This window comes from Chelonoidis abingdonii, chromosome 11 (assembly GCF_003597395.2).
Source record: "Chelonoidis abingdonii isolate Lonesome George chromosome 11, CheloAbing_2.0, whole genome shotgun sequence".
Taxonomy (NCBI): Eukaryota; Metazoa; Chordata; order Testudines; family Testudinidae; genus Chelonoidis; species Chelonoidis abingdonii.
In genome coordinates, this window is record NC_133779.1 from 38010734 (window position 1) to 38031024 (window position 20291).

At 40.8% G+C, this 20291-nt stretch overlaps 2 protein-coding genes across 3 annotated transcripts in view; one reads left to right on the forward strand and one right to left on the reverse strand.

Annotated features, from left to right (window-relative positions):
• The window catches only part of LOC116826803 (uncharacterized protein KIAA1958-like), a 31019-nt gene extending 30225 nt beyond the window's left edge, over window positions 1-794 (reverse strand). Inside the window, exon 1 of the mRNA XM_032783841.2 lies at window positions 588-794. The gene's annotated coding sequence lies outside the window, so the exon portion shown is untranslated. The remainder of the gene's footprint in view (window positions 1-587) is intronic.
• The window catches only part of PTBP1 (polypyrimidine tract binding protein 1), a 45996-nt gene continuing 25991 nt past the window's right edge, over window positions 287-20291 (forward strand). Inside the window, exons 1-2 of one of the 2 annotated variants that reach the window (XM_032783958.2) lie at window positions 287-434; window positions 5720-5750. In XM_032783958.2, coding sequence (XP_032639849.1) covers window positions 427-434; window positions 5720-5750 — 39 coding nt within the window. In that variant the 5' untranslated portion in view covers window positions 287-426. The remainder of the gene's footprint in view (window positions 435-5719; window positions 5751-20291) is intronic. The other variant, XM_032784031.2, reaches the window with a different exon arrangement.

Here is a 20291-nt window from a genome sequence, read left to right on the forward strand (position 1 = left end):
CCCAACAGGCACGTTGGAGATCTTGCCCATATTCAAGATGGCTGCCCACTGTTATTCCGTTCTTTGCCCCAATTCAAGATGGCTACCCAGTGTGACCATTGGGCTTCCTACCCGCTCTCAAAATGGCTTCCCTTCACAATGCCGGACGTTCATCCAATCTCGCTGCGCACCCACTCTTCAGCCCGCCCCTTGCCTCCCTTGTAGCCAATAGACTTCGCAGTAGCCGCCCCACGCCCCTCCCCGTGAGGCGAGTGATCCCCGCCTGTGTCGTCAGGCCGACAACGGCGGCAGCCAATGGGGTGTTGGCGCGGGTGAGGCGGGCCGGACGGCGCCGCCATTTTGTGAGTCTATAACACGGAGCCGTTGGGTTCGTTCCTGCTATTCCGGCGCCTCCACTCCGTTCCCTGCGGGTCTCCTCTGTGTGCAATGGACGGGTGAGTTCCCGCTGGGCCGGGCCCTGGTACGGGCGGAGACAGGAGGGGAGTTGTTGGAGCCCTCACTGGGCCGTGGGGAACTCGGGACCTCCTGAGGGGGCTCGGGCGTTACCTGCGGGGGCGGCGGCGGCGAGCGTGTGGGGGAAGGGTTACCTGAGAGGGGTCCGTTGTGGCGGGGGGGTGCCCGACTGGATCCCCTCCGTCGCCGCCGCCTCCTACTTCCGCCCCGGGCCCCTGTGTCGCCGAGCGGGGCCGCCGTAAGGGGGAGGGGCGGTTCCCCCGATGCCTCCGCTCCGAAAGTGAGGCGAGGCCCGGAGCGCGTGCGGTGCCTCGCGCGGCCACCCCGGCGTTCGGAGCCGCGCGCGCTCGGAACTTTTCTCCTCTTCTCCCCGCCCCCCCCCCAATCCCTCCAGCCGCCTCGCGCTCGCCTGCCCGGGCCTGATCGTCCCCCAGTGCGTCCGGATACAGGGGCGCATGATCCTGGCTTCCTCGTCGGCGCGTGGCTGGGCCCTGCCCTGGGCCGTGCACCTGGGGGTGGGGACGCGCGCTCCCCCCGAGTGGCGCCCCCTTTCCGTGCACCTAGGGAAGGGGGATGGCTCTTCTTTCACTCCCCCCCTTCCCTAAAAGAATCCAGACTCCCCCGTGCGGTCGTGGAGTGGGAGGAGGTTTGCCTTGTTTCCTGTAAATTGTCTGGGTGTGGGCCGTAGCGTCTGCTTGGGGAGGTGCCTGGGAAGCTCTGCAACATGCACCCACTCACCTTAGGAGCAGCAGTCATTCAAGATTGTACCGGGCGGGGACTCTTGCAAGCGGCAAGATTGTGGCTTTGGGCACACCCAGGGCTGCCTCAGTAATGGGTTACACTGCCATTGTCCTGGCCTTTCCACAAACGCTTTTGGAAGTGTAATTTGGCTTATACACGCTAGGCTTTGAGGAGCTTTAATGCCTTCAGACATAGTTCGGGAATTTATTGGAAGTATGGCTTCCCTTGCGTGCTACCTGGGCATCTCAGGTTAAGCTGTAACCACACAACAAACCTTGTGGTAGTGTTTCCTTGCCCTTGTGTAGGTTTTCCAGATAAAATTTGACTTGCTAATGATGTGGCTCCCGTAGTTTTGCAGGGAGCAACATTTGTATTCCAAGTAATGTTGCTTCTCTCTCTGATGACCACCCCATCTATTTTAGATGCATCTGACAAAGTGGGTATTCACCCATGAAAATTCATGCTCCAAAATGTCTTTTAGTCTATAAGGTGCCACAGGATTCTTTGCTGCATGTATTTTAGAGGCAGTTCAAAATGTGATGCTTAATGAAGATGTCACTGAATAACCTGGTTAGTCAACCCAAAATATTTGGCACTTCCAAAGAGACAGTATTTACGTATCCCAAAACCTTAAATTAGAGAGCCTAAATTAATGACTGGCTTCATAAAAATTTTCATTTACAACTCTAGATCTGAAAGGAATGAGAGTCTGGTTCCTTATGTGAAGACTACCTTCCTTTACTCAGGAACTTCAGTTCAGCTTGTTACTCTTCTAATGTAACTGCTCAACATGTTGAGTTGGTATAAACGTTGTAGAAAAACTTTAATAATTTATAGCTGTAACTAATTTGAAAACCTCTTGTTTTTGTGGTGAGTATTCTTTTTACTACTCAGGGTAGATTGCAGGAAAGCTAGCTTAGTTATGTAAATTAAAATATTTATTTAGACAGTTGTAGCTTTTCATCCTGTGTAGTGGAAGTGACAGTATGGGCTGAAGCATAAAATTTTAATTATTCCATGTCAGTTAAAGATCCCAGGACATGGTTCACTTTCCTTTCAGAGCCTAGCTGCTATTTGCTGGGCTTGTGATAAGATGTGGGGAGTTTCTTTCTTCTGGAAATTGTTCCACTTCTACATTGCTAACTGTCCATGACATTTCATCAGTATTTCTCATTCTTACAATCCTGCTTAGTTGCATTTTTTCTTTAATTGTTTTTGGTATAAATTGTTTTGTTAAATGTGCAAGGGGGCTTGATGTGGCAAAGATTGCATATTAGAAAATGGCCCAAAAGTGTGTCATCCCAGATCACTACTTTCGGTTTTCTGTCCATTATTCCAAATGAAGTGGTGTTCTTTCTAAGTGAAATTAAATTTTGCTAGAATTGGTAGCCCATACTGCTAAACTAGGTGAAAACTAGGTAACTGATTTGGTTGCCAGGACCAGTGAAACTTGCTTGAGAAACTGCTATTTAAAAGTGTTTTCAAACTGAAAATTGATGGCATGCTTCTTTTTAAAAAATTGTCTAAAAGCTGTTGATGTGTTGTGTGCAATTCATGTGGCCTCAGTTATCAGATAAATATACAAACATATTCCGGAACTGAACAGTTTTTAGCAGATAAAAAAGCTGCTCTTGCAGGATAATTTTAAATACCATTCCCTGTAAAGGCTACTTCATGTAAAACATTTCCTGTGTGAGGCCCTCAAGAGGAACAGGAAGCAAAAGAAATTGCTCAAGGGTAACTTTGAGAGGTTTGGAACTTTAGATGCTCATTATTTTTCTGCCTCTCTGGGAGGCTTTTCTTTGATTCAGGTGTGCAAAAAGCACTCTAGCAGATATGGTATTTTTTTAAACTGAAGAAACACCAGTATGTTAAATAACTTTGGAGTGGTTACGTGCAGCAGCATTCAGCTGGATTTTCCACTGATGTACAGATGGGTTTAATTACTCCACTAAAGCTCTCCCCCTCAAGATAAAACAAAACCCATCTGTCTTCATTGGTGACTCTAAACGCCAGTGGGATTGTAAAATCCTGTAGTCTCATTCAGAGCTTTTTTTAATAGCAGTCTGAGCTAGAGAAATCATAGTGTAGTTTCCTGGCATCAGCCATTGGAGTAGATTGTGACTCCAGCTGTAAAATTGCTGGGTTATGATGACATGGCAGGCTGGTTTTGAGGAGAAAGTATGAGAAGTCGAGCTGGCTTATGCTAGTACCAGGGATTGTTTAAATCGGTGAAACCTGAATGATTTTGTAATAAGTGTGAGCAGTGTTTGGTTACCTGAAAAATTACTAAAACGCAAGGGAAAGTGTAGAAAATGTGGGTTATGGCAGAATTAAATTGCTTTGAATTCTAAAATTTTTCTTGCTGCAAGTAGTTACTTTTTTCATATTGCTGTGCAGGACTTAGTAGAACCCAACTTTTAGCTGTTTTCTGTGATTCAGTAGTGGGCCGCTGCAGGCGGATTGGCTTGTAACTGACTGCAGGATCCTCTGTCATTCCAAGTATTTGTTCAATGCACCCTGTACTGGGGAAGGCTGACATTAGAATTCAAGGTTCATAGCATGGTGTGTACCTTGAAGGGCTACAGGGTCAATGGGTGTCTTGCTGCCCAACTTTACGTCACTACTTTACCAATTTTTGGACTTCCTGCAGCCGAGTACTTTAGTTATGCTCAACCAGCAGTTCTCAAACTGTCAGGATCTCGAAGTGCGTTACAACTCCGTTTTAATCAGGTCACCAAGGCTGGTGTTAGATTTGCTGGGGCCTGGGGCAGCAGGACTCAGGTTACAGGCCCCCCTGCGCAGGGCTTTGGCTTTGGTCCCCCCTTCCTGGGGTCATGTAGTGTCAGAAGGGGGTTGCAGTGCAATGAAGTTGGAAAAGCCCTGTGCTAGAGAACCTCAAATATAATGAAAGAATTCTCCCTCCATCTTGAATCGTTTTACAAAAAAGGTGTAAATGTTGGTAATGAGTATCTCATTACCCTGAACTGCATTCTCTGTTTGGCAGACTAGTGACTCTCACTAACAGGAGTTGCTATACAAGATCTGATCAGTGGTCCATCTAGTCCAGTATCCTGTCTCTGATAGTGGCCAGCGCAATAGGCTTTGGAGGAAGATGTAAAAACCCTGTGGTAGGCAGATGTAGAATAACGTGTACCCACCACTAGTTGTCATCCAGGTCTCTAATGGTGGTCTACACAGGGATACAAAACCTGAGGCTGGCCAGAGTCAGCTGACTCAGATTTTCAAGGCTCAGTCTCTGGGGCTGAAAAATTGCTGTGTAGATGTTTGGGCTGGGGCTGAAGTCCAAGTTCTGGGACCCAGCCTGAGTCCGAATATCTACATAGTGATTTTTAGCCCCACCAACCTGAGTCAGGTGATCTGGGCCAGCTGTGGCTGTGCCAGGGGTCTTTTATCCCTGTGTAGATGTACCCCAACAGATTAAACCTCATGCATGAGGGCATACGTCAGTGTTCTTTACAAAATTTGTTAAGCTATGTCTACACCACCACTTTCAGTGCTAAAACTTTAGTTGTTCAGGAGTGTGAAAAAACACCCCACTGAGTGACAAAAGTTGCTGAGAAGTGCCAGTATAGACAGTGCTTTATTGCCAGGAGTGATCACCCATCATTTGAGCTGGGGTATTTTATTGCCAGGAGAGCTCTCCCCTGGTAATAAAGCATGTCTACACTGCACATGTCACAGCGCTGCTATGCTGTAATGTAGGCAGGGTAGAAATACTTTAATTATAATCACACTCAGTATTCCTGATATCCATATAACACTGGGGGTTAACAAGGTTTTGTTTTCACTAAACACTTTTAACAGTCATCCTGCTGTTACTCTAATAACTGCTGTCACCAGTGGAGCTGCACTATGGTGGAAGGGCTACTGTAAATCAGGCACGGGCTGTTTTATTCAGTTTTAGATGAGGCAGTGGCATAAAAGCCTGTCTAGTCTACGCAAGCAGTTCCCCTGTTGCTTGCACCATTGGTATTGCATCATTCTTGGGCAAATTCTGGATACATCACTAACCCGTCTTTGTAGAGGTAGCCACCCCAAGAGTCAGCTCTCTTGAATTCTTCTGCTGAATATTTGTGCCAGCTTGATAGTCTAAGTATAAAGTTTTGTTTTAAGAATGCTCTAGATATGGATTGTATGGACTATACAGGTGAATACTAGTGACTGTAGGAGAGTAATTTTGACACTCACTCTTGCTGTGACTTGGCTCAAGACACTGTTTGTCTTACATTCCTGTGAAGAATACTAGCTTTGGTACCTGCATACTCCTTTCTATGGTTCACTGGCAAAAAGGGGGGAGTTCCATTGTTAGAAGTGGAAGAGGTGCACATTCCTAACGCTTTGGGGCATTGGGTCTTCACCATAACCTATTTTTTTTTTTTCTTGTATGAACTCTTTGGCTCACTTGTGAAGATGGGTGCACTTTGACTAGCTTTTTTCCTTACTGCTGGATATTTGTGGCAAACCTATGTAACTTAATCCTCTTCTTTCTTTTTTTCTACAGCATTGTCCAAGATATAACAGTTGGTACAAAGGTAGGCACTTCTCACTTTCTCTTTTTCCACTTGCTCAGCATTTGACCTAGTTAGTGTTAGTTATAAACTTACAAAAAGTAACACTTCAGTTTTAAAGAGTCTGTTTCTTTATAGTACATCTCAATTGTTTTTTAACCAGAAGGCATATTTAGTTTTCATATGTATGGCCTTGTTTTTTACTTTGCTGTTGGAGGACAGAAAGGCTGTTATTGTCAGACAAGATGTTTAAAAACAGGACACAAATGATGTTGGTGTTCAGACAAACTTGTGTTGTATCTATATAATGGACAATACATCCTGAAAGAGAAATTGGCAGTTCATGGATTGAGAACGCTCGACTTCATGTTTTTGTGGATCTCCTGTTCATTTGGATGTTGTGATAATCCTTTTTATGCTAAAATAAAAAGCATTTTACACATTCTTATCTCTTGGGAGTACAGTAAATATGACCTTTACCCTGCTAGTGTCTAGTATTGAAAGTGCAGCCCTAACCGTGAGACTCAGAGTGCTGACAGGAGCCTCCTTATCAATGGAGTATGATAATAGGTTGCTGTTCATAGGAGGAAACTTGGTTCCTGAGAACTGCTAAACTAGAATGTTCAGGGTAGACTAGCACTCCTCAGCTTAGCTCATTGTCAGAATCATAATTGTTAGTTTAAAGAGTTAAGTTGGAAAGATTAATCAGAGGTGGCAAATGTGAAAAGTTGAACTGTCGGTGAAATGATGCAGTTTGGGACAGGACTAAGCATTTAAACTGAGCTAAAGATTCATGGTGAGACAGGTAGCTTATGTTACTTCATTTATCTATTTTATATATTGTCTTAAGCACAGAACCATTTTTGCTACATAAAATCTAAAAGCACTACAGGGAAGCTATTAAAGCATGGTGTCTTTCATATTGAAAGAACAGAACCAAATACTAGTAATGCCATAACTATGGGCAAGTCTGTTAAAGTTCTGCATGGTTTTACTGAGCAGCAGACAGATGGAGAAGAGATCAATTTAACATCTATAGGGGAGAGGTTACTATTTGTGCTGTTATTAAAAAGTATGAAAATGGCTTAGTGTGTGTAGTTTCTGCTGTGACTGAATTTATCCTGGCTTTGTCTGTCTGCTTCAGGGAGGAGTTCACATTTTGAATAGGTTGCCATGCTGCTTTATGGTGAAGGGAGAAAAAACTGAGTTTTGATGTTAATGAGAGAGATTTATAGTTAGATGAATATAATCATATAGGTTAGACTTCCTAGAATGAGTCAATCACCTTACCCCGGAGGATCTTTCCATGTAGTAGAACTTTTCGTGACTTCACTGTAATTCTACTGTAGTGTTAAAATGTACTTAAAGTGCTGTAGCCATAGGAAGATCTCTAGTTATGCAAAGGAAAGCTTTTGCCCAGAAGGGTTGTGAAAGGTTAATTTTTGATATTCAAGCTCCAGTGATGGCAAGAACTTCAGGAAGTGTTACTGCATTTTGGGCATGCAGTTCTTGTATGTTGCATGATTTTAATCCTTAAGGGAGGGTATGGTTTGTCACCTAAATGGGGATTGAAAGAAGTCACATCAGCACTTCCATTTCTAGCACAAGACAGAACTACTGTCGCTTTTATTCTGCAAGTGCCATGGGGCATGAGAGGTGGGCGAGGGCAAGAGGAAAATTATATACACCAGAAATAGTACCTTTTGTCAGTCAGGCACCCTACTTTTAAAAAACCAGTTCAGGTAGAAGATGACAGGAGCAAAAGAGAGGATTGAATTGCATGAACTAGGGTAAGAAGTTGTCTGCTCATAAATCTTTGGAAATTTCACCCTATTTGGATAAGTTTAGTGTCATGCCTAAAGTAGTGTTTGAAGGGATACCTTCCGCAGCAAATAATGCAATATATTCTGTAATGCTACACCAAAATATGCCTTTGACTTTAGAATAAGTGCTTGGTTATTTACTGTTAAATTTGATTTCTAAAGTCTCTTATTTTTAGAGCAATGGAATGCTTTTCTTCTGTGGCCAGTGCTACTCTTGCCCCTGCTTTATTATAGGCAATCTTCTAATTCAATGCTAGCATGTCCAAAGGAATAGGAGTCCTTTCATTAAATCTCAGAAACCATATAACCTTGTATGAGAATAGTTTAAGTTGAAAATAAGTTCATACTTACCTTTAAAAGAACTGACAACAACATGTGCAATTGCTCTTACTAGGGTCCTCACTTCATTGTAACTTCCCATGGGGGTTTTTTTTTGAGTAATTGGGTTACTGAGTAGTGTGCAGAGGAAACTTTCTGTACAATCCTGGAAGCATTTCAGCAGGATTTCAGTTGAAATACTTTTTGAATGAGCTCCGTTCTTCGCTGCAGCTGTTAAGTGAGATTCTTAGGGCATCCATTGTTAGCAATCACTTTATTAACTTCATTTTTTCCTCCTTTCAGAAATAGATGTTCTTTATCATTGTCCAGTAACTTACAGTAATAAAGTTGAACAGCAGCCGAGACTTTTACCACTATTGAATCTGTAAAAGATTAAAATAGGAATAAGATTCACTTGGGAAGGAAAGAAGCTACACCTCTAGCGTCTGCTCCTGAAAACTGTTCTGAGAGATTGTTTGCTGGCTGTGCCCCTAAATTGTTTGCGTGGGTATTAGAGCGAAATATCTTTCTTTTAAATCAGAGGTGTTAAATGATCTCCCTCCTCTATCATCCCAAATTATATTCAGGACATACATGAGCAGAGATAGCAGAAACCATATTCCTTTCAGTTCATTATAAGCTTGAAAAATGGTAGATTTTTAGTGATTTTTTCCAGACTGTCTTGGTCCTTTGGTTAAGCAGCACTGTAGAGAGAGAATGGTAAACATCTCTTGAACTATACTGTTAGTCAATATACTGGGGAAAAAGTGAAGATGAACCCAGCAGACTAATGTGGAAAGGTGGAAGGAGCGAAAAGCAATAGGAGAATGAAATGTTACAAGTTATTTTCCTGAAGTCTCCTTTTAGGTTGTCAGTCCTAATGTTTTAGAAGCTTACAGGCAGCTCTTGTGTGGTGTTCACACTCAGGTTCTTTACATCAGGTGCTTAGATTAGACTGGTGTGCTGTACTTCATCCAGCCCAGGAGGCACATAGTAATTGAGTAATCTCCACCCTTAATCTGTTTTAGATACTTGGGTGGGCTCTTTTTTCATTATTCTGAAGTCTTTGAAATATTGTACTTCAGTAATTTTGCTGTTGAGAACACTGAGCAGTATTTCAGTCTCCAGAATAATAGTCCTGTAATCTAATTTTATTGTGCTTTAGTGCATTGCTGGATGATCTCAAGTATTTTCTGGATCATAGTACAAGTTAGCCAGTCCAGAGGTTTAAAATATGCATATCATGTGTCCTATCTGTGGGTTTCTTCACATCTTAATATGCAGATACAGCTAGTTTAGGAAATGTATTACTGTTCTGTTGCTTACAAAGCCCTGCAATTATTGGAAACCATGATGGAAAAAGAGCTGCAGCCATAAACATGTGATCTGCTTAAGACTTCCTCTTTCACCTAACTGGCTCACTTCCTGAAAAGAAAGGAAGAGGTGGCATTGTGGTTGAGACATTAATTTGGACTTCAGGATGGATTATTTTTCTGGCCATGTTGAAGACTTCGTTTGATTTTGGGTAAATTACTTAATCTCTTCATGCTTCAGTTCTCCATCTGTAAAATGGAAGTAATATAGTCTCTCCATTTTGTTTTGTTTAGATTGTAAGCACTTCAGTTCAGAGATTGTTTTATTAAGTATATGCAGTGGGATGTTGATCTCAGTTGGCATTCCTAGACCTTCTAGTAATACAAATAATTAATGATGGTGATTTACTATTGTGCCAATGCACCGTTCTTTGGGAAGAGAACAAATGGTATTGTATTTCATAACAATGAATTACTGTAAAAATAGCCACCTATTGGATAATCCTAAACATAAAGCTCCATTGTGGATAGGACTAAACACAAAGCTCCAAGTACCAGACCCTGAGCTATGTCTGCACTACCATTTATGTCGCTCAGGCGTGTAGAGAAAACCCCTATGAGCAACGCAAGTTTCTCTGGCATAAGTGCTTATGTGCACAGTGCTGCATCAGCAGGAGAGCTTCTCCCGCCGGCATACTTGCTGCCAGTCGTTGAGGTGGTTTTATTATGTCGACGGGTCCTGTTGGCATAAAGTGACTACACGAGTGATCTTAGTGTCACAGCTGTATCGGTACAGGTGTGTCACTGTAAGTCTACTAGTGTAGACACATGACCTTAGAAATATACAGTTTGAAAACCGAAGTAGCATCTGCAAAATTAATTCTTAAAATATTGTAGAACAAGTTTTGTTAGTGTGATACAGGCTGACTGCATAGAAGTGGTTTTGTGGTTAAGCCAGGCTCTTTGCCATGGGAACAAGTAATTATGGCTTCAGGCAGTAGACCAAGAATGTGGTGAGGAAATTCCAGTCCCCTCTTATGGCTCTAGTTCAAAGGCTGCAACAAGCTGGCTCTTGTGGACTTGTTGTTACAGGCGTGATCACACATGTAAGCCACATGTGTTTAATATGGACACAAGAAAAGCAATATTCCAATGGCATGGTGATCAGAAATTAAGGCAAATAGCTGCATGTAACAGGAATGTTAATGTGTTTTGTGGAAGGAACATAAGGAATCTAATGTCATCTGATAGGATTTTTATGTACAGCTACTTCAATTTATGAATAGATTATTCATCTTTATGAGCAAATAGAAAACTCCCTCTAATGGAGTATAGGAACCCAATTGTTTTATTTGCAACAACAAATTGTACATATTACTTCAACCTGTATTAAGGGTTGTAAGCAAGAGATCCCAGGTAGCACATATTCATCTGCCAATAAATCATTGTGGAGAAGTGCCTTGAATCACATCTAAACCTTAGTTTACACTAAATTACTCATTCATTCTTTTATGTAGAAATTGATTAGAATGACTTGATTCATAGGTTGTTTAAGCTCCTGCTCTGGTTACTACTAAACTTAATTTTTCCATGAGGGGATTCTTAAGAAAACCCCATGTGATGAAATGGTTAAATGAAAACATTTCTCTCCAGATCTGAAACTTGAATTTTATTTTGTAGACTAGCTGTTGTAATTAAAAATACTTGAGACAATATTTCACAGGCATTGAGTAATCCTCCTCACTCCTGTGATTTATCATCTCCATTAATAGGTAGGGAAACTGAAGAGAAGATATTCAGTGACTCATCAAAGGCTACAGAAGGAGTCAGAGTCTGTGGTAGAATTAGAAGTAATGAGTTTTCCTGGTTCCTAGTCCTGTGATCTCTGTACTTAGAGCCCCTTTATCCTGGTCTATCTGAAATCTAAACTCCAAATGATCAGTTTCTTTTCCAGCTTCATAGTCAAAATCTGATTTGAAATTGGTCTTCATCTCTAACATAACGATGTTTTGTTTATAGAAATTCTGACTTAAAGGTTGCCTGGTATTTACCAAAGCAGGTTTTTGACACACCTCACTATTGTGTAATTGCACTTTTTAGGTTAGTCTTTGATCTAAACTGTGTAGGTATTCCTTAAACTGTATGTACACAGTGAAATTTTATAGAATAATTCATGTAGTCACAAGATGTTAAAGCTCTCCGAAGTGATCCCTTATTTTGCTAAGCAAGATGAGTCATTCAGTTAACAATTATTTTCTGGCATGTAGAAAAGCACTAATTGTACTAAGTGTTTCCTATTAATGCTATATAAAATAACTTTTTGGTTTTAATCACTCTCACATAATCTTTAAACATCTTGTCGGTCACAAAGTGATTTAAGTTAGATAGGAAGCCTGGAACGTGATATAATGCTGAAGGCTATTAGCTGGAGTGCGTATTACCCTAAAGAACAAGAAATGACTACCTTACATCGCTACTTTTAGCACAGGAATTTTGGACCAGTTAAAATGGCCACACCTTTTATTCACTCAAAGGTCAGGTTTGTTTTACAGGGTGTCTCCATAGTAGCTGTCAAGACTAGTTTTTGTGAGAATGAAGGTTAGGGAGAGGCAACTAGATGAGAGGATTGAGGAGCAGGGACTTCCTGTTAGTGCAGAAAGTCTTTAGCTTATCATTGAGCTGAGACAGGAATAGAATAGGGGTTTAAATCTTAAAAGGGGGCAGAAGCAGCAAGTAGCCATGGTACCTTTGTAAAAGATCATGACAAAAGGTATACTTTATGATGCTACAGAAAACCCTCAATAGCTGTACAAGTTGCTGTGTACTTAATCTTGTAACAGATTTTAAGCAGAAACCCTTTAAAGCTTTGATTCACTTATGTTAACTATATACTGTTCTGCATTCAGGGCCTCAAGTCAGCTTGTTTGTTGCAAGGTGTAATCTGAAGTAGCTGTTAAAAAGTGACTGAAGTAGAAACTCAAGGATGTGCTAACCACCATAGCAGTGCCTAAACTAGGAAAAAGGTATTTTTAAAATTGCTAGCTAAATATATTTGAAACATCTCTTAAGATCTAATATAGGTGCAGTTTAATCTCTTCAAAGTTGGGTTAGCTGTTCAGAGTGGATCCTAGAGGTAACCTAGAGTTTGACTCCAATTTTTAATGTGTGGGGGTTCTCTAGACAAGGGTACAAATCTTAAAAATGCGTTGAAATGTTTTAGCTACAATTTTTTTTAAAAAAACAACCCTTTATCCTAATCTGCATATGCCTTAGGGTAGTATTAAATAGTGTTTCAAATGGGACTAGTGAGTGGTTAGATTTTTTTTAGAAAAAAAAAAGGTTTTTCTAACAAAATAAGGTTCATGTGGTACCATTTGTGTGCCAGTAACATCTGAGTGCAGCCAACAGGAAAGAGGCATTACAACCACCACTAGTTTAGATTTTCGTTGAGTTATGATACACACTTGATTATGGCTGAATTGGAAGATCACTGGAGCAGCTACAGAGAGTGCCAAGCACTTGTTTTGAGTTCAGTTGGTCAGAAAAGCCTCCAGAAACATCTAAGCTGAAGTTTAGATATTTGACAACTGACACATGCTTTGGAATCATGTCAGCAAACCAGTTTTAAAACTACTGGTCTAAAGTGTTAAATAGACTATAGATAACTTTCATGTACAGGTCAAACCTCTTTAGTCCAGCACCCTTGGGACCTGGCCGGTGCTGAACCAGAGAATTTGCTGAACCACTGGAGGTAAATGCAGTGTGTCACAGGTCTCCATAGGCACAGGGAGTAAGGGTGCGGGGGTGGGGGGTGCTGCAGTACACCCAGGCTTTGTGCCCAGCATGGCCTGTCAACCAGGATCCTGGCCGCCAACTCCCTACCTGGGGGCTCTGATGCTGGTCCCAGCTGCCGGCCCCAGGTCCTCTCCCTTCTTCCTGGAGCTCGAATGCCGCAGTGCTCTGGAAGTGCTGGGAGAGTGGAGGAGGTGTTGGTAAGTATGGGGCTGCAGCAGTGCACAAGAGGCACGGGGAGAGAGGGTAGAGGGGGGAACTCGGCTCTGGTGGAAGCTTTGCACCTGCTGATTTTTCCCCATGGGTACTCCAGTGCCTATACTGGACCAGGGAGTGCTGGATTAGAGGTGTTCAACCTGTACAATCATCACAGTTCATTTGTAAGATCTGATGGCACACGGATAGGTGAACTCATCCAATGTTGAGATTCCAATCTTTAGAATTGGCACAAGATCATTTTGCACCATTTTGTCAGAAGCTGGGACTATCTAACAAGATGGATCACTCAGTAGGTCCCTGTTTTGCCCCTTCCCTCTGAAGCATGTGGCCACTGTTAGAAGATTAGGTACTGGGCTGAGTATACTGTTAGTCTGACCCAGTATGGCCATTCTGATGTTCTTAATGTTAAGTTCTGATTCTCTTTCAATTCTGAGCTCAGGGAGGAAGTAATTCTGTATTCCAATTGTTCTTCTGGTGCATTTTCACATAAATCAGTTAACATTGCTGTTTCAGTGTGACCCAGCCTGTTCTAACTTCCTGTGACATTGATCATCTTGCCTGTAGATTAGTGGGAAGTAGGAGAGAGAGACTATGCGAATAGGAACTTGTCCCTTACTGGAGGCAATCTCCTGTATAAAATCAGGAAAATAGACATGAGATTTGCCCTAGTAATTCAGACAATTCCTTTTTCTGGGTGAACTCACCCTTGAATCTTAACTCCACAAAGAGTATTGGCAGATAACAGCATCATAATTCATGTTCACGCCATTAAGCATTCATTTGTCCTGTCAACTCCTATTCTAATGTATCTGATATGTGAAATCAAATCTCATAGATGCACATCTGGTTGAATCGTCTTACGAAAAAACTCCAGCAGTGATCTTTTTCTGGGTGTTTTTTTTAAGAGTGGGAAAGAGGAGGAGGTAAATCATCCCTGTTGAAAGAAAAATGTTTGTCTGAGACAACCTGGAATTTTCCTTCCCACCTCATAAAGAAGCCTCTAAAAATACTCATTAAAGAGCATGTATATCCAGCAAGTGTTTCAAAATTTGTTCTTGGTAGATCGCTTTGAAAGCTCCCACAGTGGTACAGTTTTGAAGAGCTCACTGTTATGTACAAGACCACCTGAAGCTATGGGGGCTATTACAATTTAAATTTAGTCTCATTTTACTGATGTGGATTCCTCTTGTATCTTGAAAGTCTAACTTAACCCTTCAAAAAACAGATAAATCGGTTATTTCTCCAGGCCTGTAGACAAAATTCCTGTCTGCAAGGAAAATGGCCTGTTGACAACAGCTGTCAGCCACAGTTTCCCCAGGGACCTTATCAATTAGTGTTGAAAGCTGTTTAGCTAGCATAGATATTCAGTGTGTTACAGAATGTGATAGATGGTGGAGCATGGTCTGCGCTATCAGCTCAAACTTTTTACATTGAACAGAGGGCACCTGATTTTTTTAACTATTTTTTGTTTGTAGTTCCTTAGTGCACAGGAGCCCTAGTCATGCAGCAGAACTCCATCGTGCTAAGTCAGTGGTCCCCAACCTTTTTGTCTAGGGAGCGCTGACAAGTGGTGTCATCGAAAGGCATCGCTGCTGAAACACCGCAGAAATTCGGCGGCATTTTGGTGGATGCTCGACCGCTGGCCAGGATGCGGGTGCATTTAGATGCCCCCACGGGCATCGCATTGGGGAACCCTGTGCTAAGTGCTCTACAAACAGAACAAAAAGATGGGCCCTGCCCCAGAGATCTTACAGTCTAATTATGATTCATTTTAGTGAATATGTGACATAGGAGGAAGCTGTTGCAGGGGCATGGACTTAAATAGTCTGTCTCCCTCGTTCTCACAACAGTAATTCTGGTTCTCAGTACCACAGTCAGATGGCAATTTCAGTGCAAGCCTTGCAGCAGGTCTGCACTTAAAAAGCTGCTGCTGTGCTAATGGCATAGTGTTTCCCATTGGTGTCATTAATCCACCTCTGCAAGGTGGTAGCTATGTCGACCTGAGGAGCCCTCCCAGCCACAAAGTGCTGTCTACCGGGATGGCGGGGGAAGGAAGTCTCAGTGTAACTGTGCATTCGAGGTGAGGCCTTTTCACACCCCTGAGCGATGTAGTTATGCTGATATAAGTATATAGTGTAGACCTGGCCTTGATGTGTCTATCAATTCAGGAGTTTTGGGTAACTTTCACACAAAGGTAAAGTACTGTGGTGCAGCAGCAAGCCTTATGTGCTTTTTTAAATTGGTGTCAGTACTGTCTCATTGGCATAAACAATATAGGGGTTGAAAGCTGCATACTTGTACAAAAGAATACATTCTTCATGATGTGTACAAGCTTAACTTCAGACATTTATGCAACGGAAATGGAGTATGGAGATCTGAGTTGTGGCTGGTCACTGTGTTAAAGGATAAAAGCTTTAATTAGAGATTTTCTTGGGATTGTTAAATTTATCAGGTCAAACAAGTTGAATTTACCACTTGACAGTTTTCTCTACGTGGTGGTGCGGGGGGGGAGAGGAGATGTGGTGTTCAGAGGTGTAAATGAGTTATGTGCCCAACTCCCATTGAAAGTCAATAGGAATTAAGCACTTGCCTGCCTTTTTGTGCCTTTGAACATTTCCCCTCCCCCCCGCTGCCACTGCTGCCAGGATCCTAAAGAGAGGCAGCTTAACAAATGCTGTTCCTTCCATCTTCCTATACAGTTGATGGAACAGTGTAAGGCACTTCATATCCAAGGGCTGGGTGTACTGCCGTTTTGCAGTATTTACCAATGTTTGACCCAGAGTTAAATTGATTTTGTATATCTGTATTTTATACTGCCAGTAAACCAGCAGAGTAGCCTTTTTCTAATTCTTGTCATAGTTTAAACATTACCTCTGGCCCCGCTGACAGGCTGTGTAATACAATATTCTGGAAGTACAGGTTTAATTCTGTGTAATAGCTTGAAAATGTGGAGGAGTCCCACAATTTCATGGCCTGTCTAAATGCTTGCTAAAGCTTTATTACAGTTTTCTCTCATTAGTAGCTTTGATGTGGAACATATTGGTATTCAGGTTTTCAATTAGCTACCACCATGAACATCACTAGGTTTAGTCTTTAAATTATTCATGACTAAACAGTCTGTCTAGCTTGGATTGCTTTATAGCCCTTTGGTCAGACAGAATGCAACTAATTTATATTTTGTGTGTGACTAATCTTTAAGTAGATGAAGGATTATACAGATCAGCTGAAAATTTATGGAGTTCCATAAGTGTGCTTTGAGACACATGCAAGGGCCTACCCTAAGATGTTTGTATTCGTACAAGCACTCTGTCTTTGCTCAGAAACTCAAGCTAGCTAATTGGAAGTAAAATTCTAATGAAGACAAGGCAGTTTATAATTTTCACATGAGTTATCAGGTTGAATTAGATTGGGTTTCCCCCATAGTGTTTAACTTGACCCACTAACTTATGTGAAAAATACCAATTGCCTTGTCTTTTACCTTGAGTTAACACACACTTTTTTCTTAGTGAAGACAAGGCTTTGTCTTTATCTCACAAGAAGAGGGGAAATGGGAGCTGGCACTTGAGAATTCAAAACTATAATTTAGAATGTGTGTGAATGTTTATACATTTTATCCCACAGCAGCTTCCACTTTTGGGAGTATAGACCTTCCTTTCCCAACATTTTGAGGAAAGAATTATTTGAAGTTATGTTGTACAGCTAGACTACATGGTGTGTAGGTGCATTTTATTAGATAAATGCTGCTAAATCAACAAACCGGTAGCTATGTGTGTGGTAGACAAAAGTAGGCTGCTGCTATAGAAAAACCCACAGCCAGTATTGAACCTGTTAATATTTTATGATGTAGCTAATCATCAGTGATTTTTTTGGACTACAAAGACAAGGTATACAGCTACCCTGGACAAGACTTATCAACATATTTTAATGCACCTGCTATGCTTTATTTTCAGCAAATAAGAAAAGTAATATTTCAATAGCTATAATAAAAAATATGAATTAATAGGAGTTCTTATACTAGTATTAACACCATTCCTCATGGTGTTCGGTTACTCTTCTGAAATACCAGGTGGGTAAGGGAGATGGCTTTCAGAAATTGCACTGCAAGATGAATAGCGTAGTATTACTTGTCGTCATAAATGTTAACTTCAGTATCTGAAGAGCTTTTTGTGCAGAAATATAATCCTGGGCCTTTGGGAGAGTAGTCTGGGAACAAAATTGGAGGGTTCTTGTAAAAAGTGATGATGCAGCAATTAGAAGGGGAAGAATGCACTACAGTATAAGATCTACAGGAAGTAGGGCTGTTGATTGATCGCAGTTCACTTTTCAGTTAATAACGTAAGTTATTGGATTTAATCACACTGTTAAAACAATAGAATGCCAATTGAAATTTATAATATGAGTGTTTTTCTACATTTTCAAATACCTAGATTTCAATTACAATACAGAATGCAAAGTGTACTGTGCTCATTTTATATTCTTTGATTACAAATATTTGCACTGTAAAAATAAGAGATTTTTAGTTCACCTACAAGTACTGTAGTGCAATCTCCTTATGAAAGTGCAAGTTACAAATACATTTTTTGTTACATAACTGAATTCAAACAAAATTTAAAACTTATAGAGCTGCAAGTCCACTCAGTCCTGCTGCTTGTTCTGCCAGTTGCTAAGAGAAACAAGTTTGTGTACATTTACAGGAGATAATGCTGCTCACTTAATTACAATGTCACCTGAAAGTGAGAACAGGCATTCCTTTGATACTGTTGGAGCTGGCTTTGCAAGATATTTACCCGCCAGATATGCTAAAGATTTATATGCCTCTTCATGTTTTGGCTATCATGCCAGAGAACATACTTCCATGCTGATGACACTCATTTGTTAATGTTATAGCAGTCTTGGATGACCCAGCATGTTTGTTTTAAGAACACACTGCTGATTTAACAAAACACAAAGACAGTACCAATGTGAGATTTCTAAAGATAGCTACAGCACCCAGCCCAAGATTTAAGAATCTGAAACGTCTTTCAAAATCTGAAAGGGATGAGATGCGGAGTATGCTTTCAGAAGTCTTAAAAGAGCAACACTTTGTGTAAACTAGAGAACCCAAACCACCAAAAAAGAAAATCAACCTTCTGCTGGTAGCATCTGACCCAGACAATGAAAATAAACATGAGTTGGTTCACACTGCTTTGCATCGTTATTGGGTAGAACCCGTCATCAGCATGGATGCATGTCCTCTGGAATGGTGGATGAAGCATGAAGGAACATATGAATCTTTAGCACATCTTAATATCTTGCGAAGCGATGCCAGTGACAACAGTGTGATATAAACACCTTTTCTCACTTTCAGGTGATACTGTAAATAAGCAGCAGGCAGCATTACCTTCTGCAGGTGTAAACAAACTTGTTTGTCTGAGCAATTGATTGAACAAGAAGTAGGACTGATTGGGACTTGTGAGCTTTAAAGTTTTACATTGTTTTATTTTTGATTGCAGTATTTTGTACATATGTAAGTTCAATTTCCATAATAGAGATTGCACTACAGTACTTGTGAGGTGAATTGAAAAATACATTCTTTTTTACAGTTCAAATATTTGTAATAAAAATAAATATAAAGTGAGCACTGTGCACTTTGTATTCTTGTGGTGTAATTGAAATCAAAATATTTGAAAATATGGAAAACATCCAAAAAATGTAAATACATGGGTTTAATAGCGTGATTAATCATGCAATTTTTTGTAATCGCTTGACAGCCCTAACAGGAAGTAAAAGGGGAATCAGTTTACTAAGCTTTTTTAGTTTTTTTGTTTTAAAAAACACATGTAAACTTCTGAGTCTTCAGACATCCAGTATTAAGAATCACCCAGTGCTGGCTCTTTCAGTATAAATTGCATTCCTTGGTTCCAAAACTTAAGAAATGGCTGAACCTTTCTTTGTGTTTTTTAATGGCAAGAGACTTTAAAGAGCACCAAATTGATTGGCTGGCTTCCTGAAGTTGCTTTTTGTGGAATAACAGTAGTAGTGCAGCTTGAAGCTTATGCACAGCATAGCATAGCATGTGCTAAACTGAAAAAGGCCACTATTTTCCGAGCAAATGTATACACAGCTATACGGGAACAGTAATCCTGTAAATTTCTCCATGTAGGCAAATCAGTGTAATTGTAGTTTTCCAGTCTCTTCAGTTCTCCCTCTTCATTAGCTCACATTTCCAGCTGGGAAGCTTACAAATAGACTGCTGCTTTTGGTGTAAAACAGTCTCCCCCCTCTACCTTCTGGCTCTTGTCATAGCAGACATTTAGAATGTCTTGAAGATAAGAGGGGTGTAGATTTGTGAAGTTACACTTTGATTAAAGAAACCCTGAAGTGTGGAAAACTAGCAGCAGCAAGCATTTCTTGCTTATATACACCTGACATATATTTTTAAGTGCAAGAAGAAAATAGTGTAACTCTTCAAAGTACTACAAAAGCATCATTCAGGCTGGCAGATTTGGAGGAGCCAAATTCTTTCTGCCATAGTACAGATGTTTATTTTTCCAGTTGATAGTTTCCTAAACTTCTCTCCCACAGAGGGCAAGTAAGTGGCTTATTCTTCTAGTGTTTCTATAGATATCAAGAGGACTTACTGTGTGAGCAGAACCAATCTCTGCATGCCATCAGCTTGATACTGGAGACTTCTGATTCCATAAAACTTTGTCTGGTCTGTAAATAGAAAATTTAGCAATCATGGTGATTTTTTTTTTTCAAAGATACTTGGGTTAAAAGCTGGGATTTGCAAAAGGGTTTCAAGGAATGAGGCAGTCAACCTCCCTTGGAGATTTTGAAAATCCCAACCAAAAGTCTTTTTTTTCTTTTTAAATAAATCTTATGAAGGCCATCATAGATGGACACTTAAACAGTGAAATGCGAACCAAGATTATGCTGCTTTAGCTTGTATTGGACAATGAAAAGAAACTAGATGCACTTGTTAATAACCAGTTGCAATTTGACTCCTAGTTTCTCATGCACTAGCAATGTTGCAGTGTTTAGGTATAGCAAAGGAATGTTCCTGAGAACAGATTTATTGAGATTTTTAAAATGTAATGGAACAACTTTATCTTAAGTTT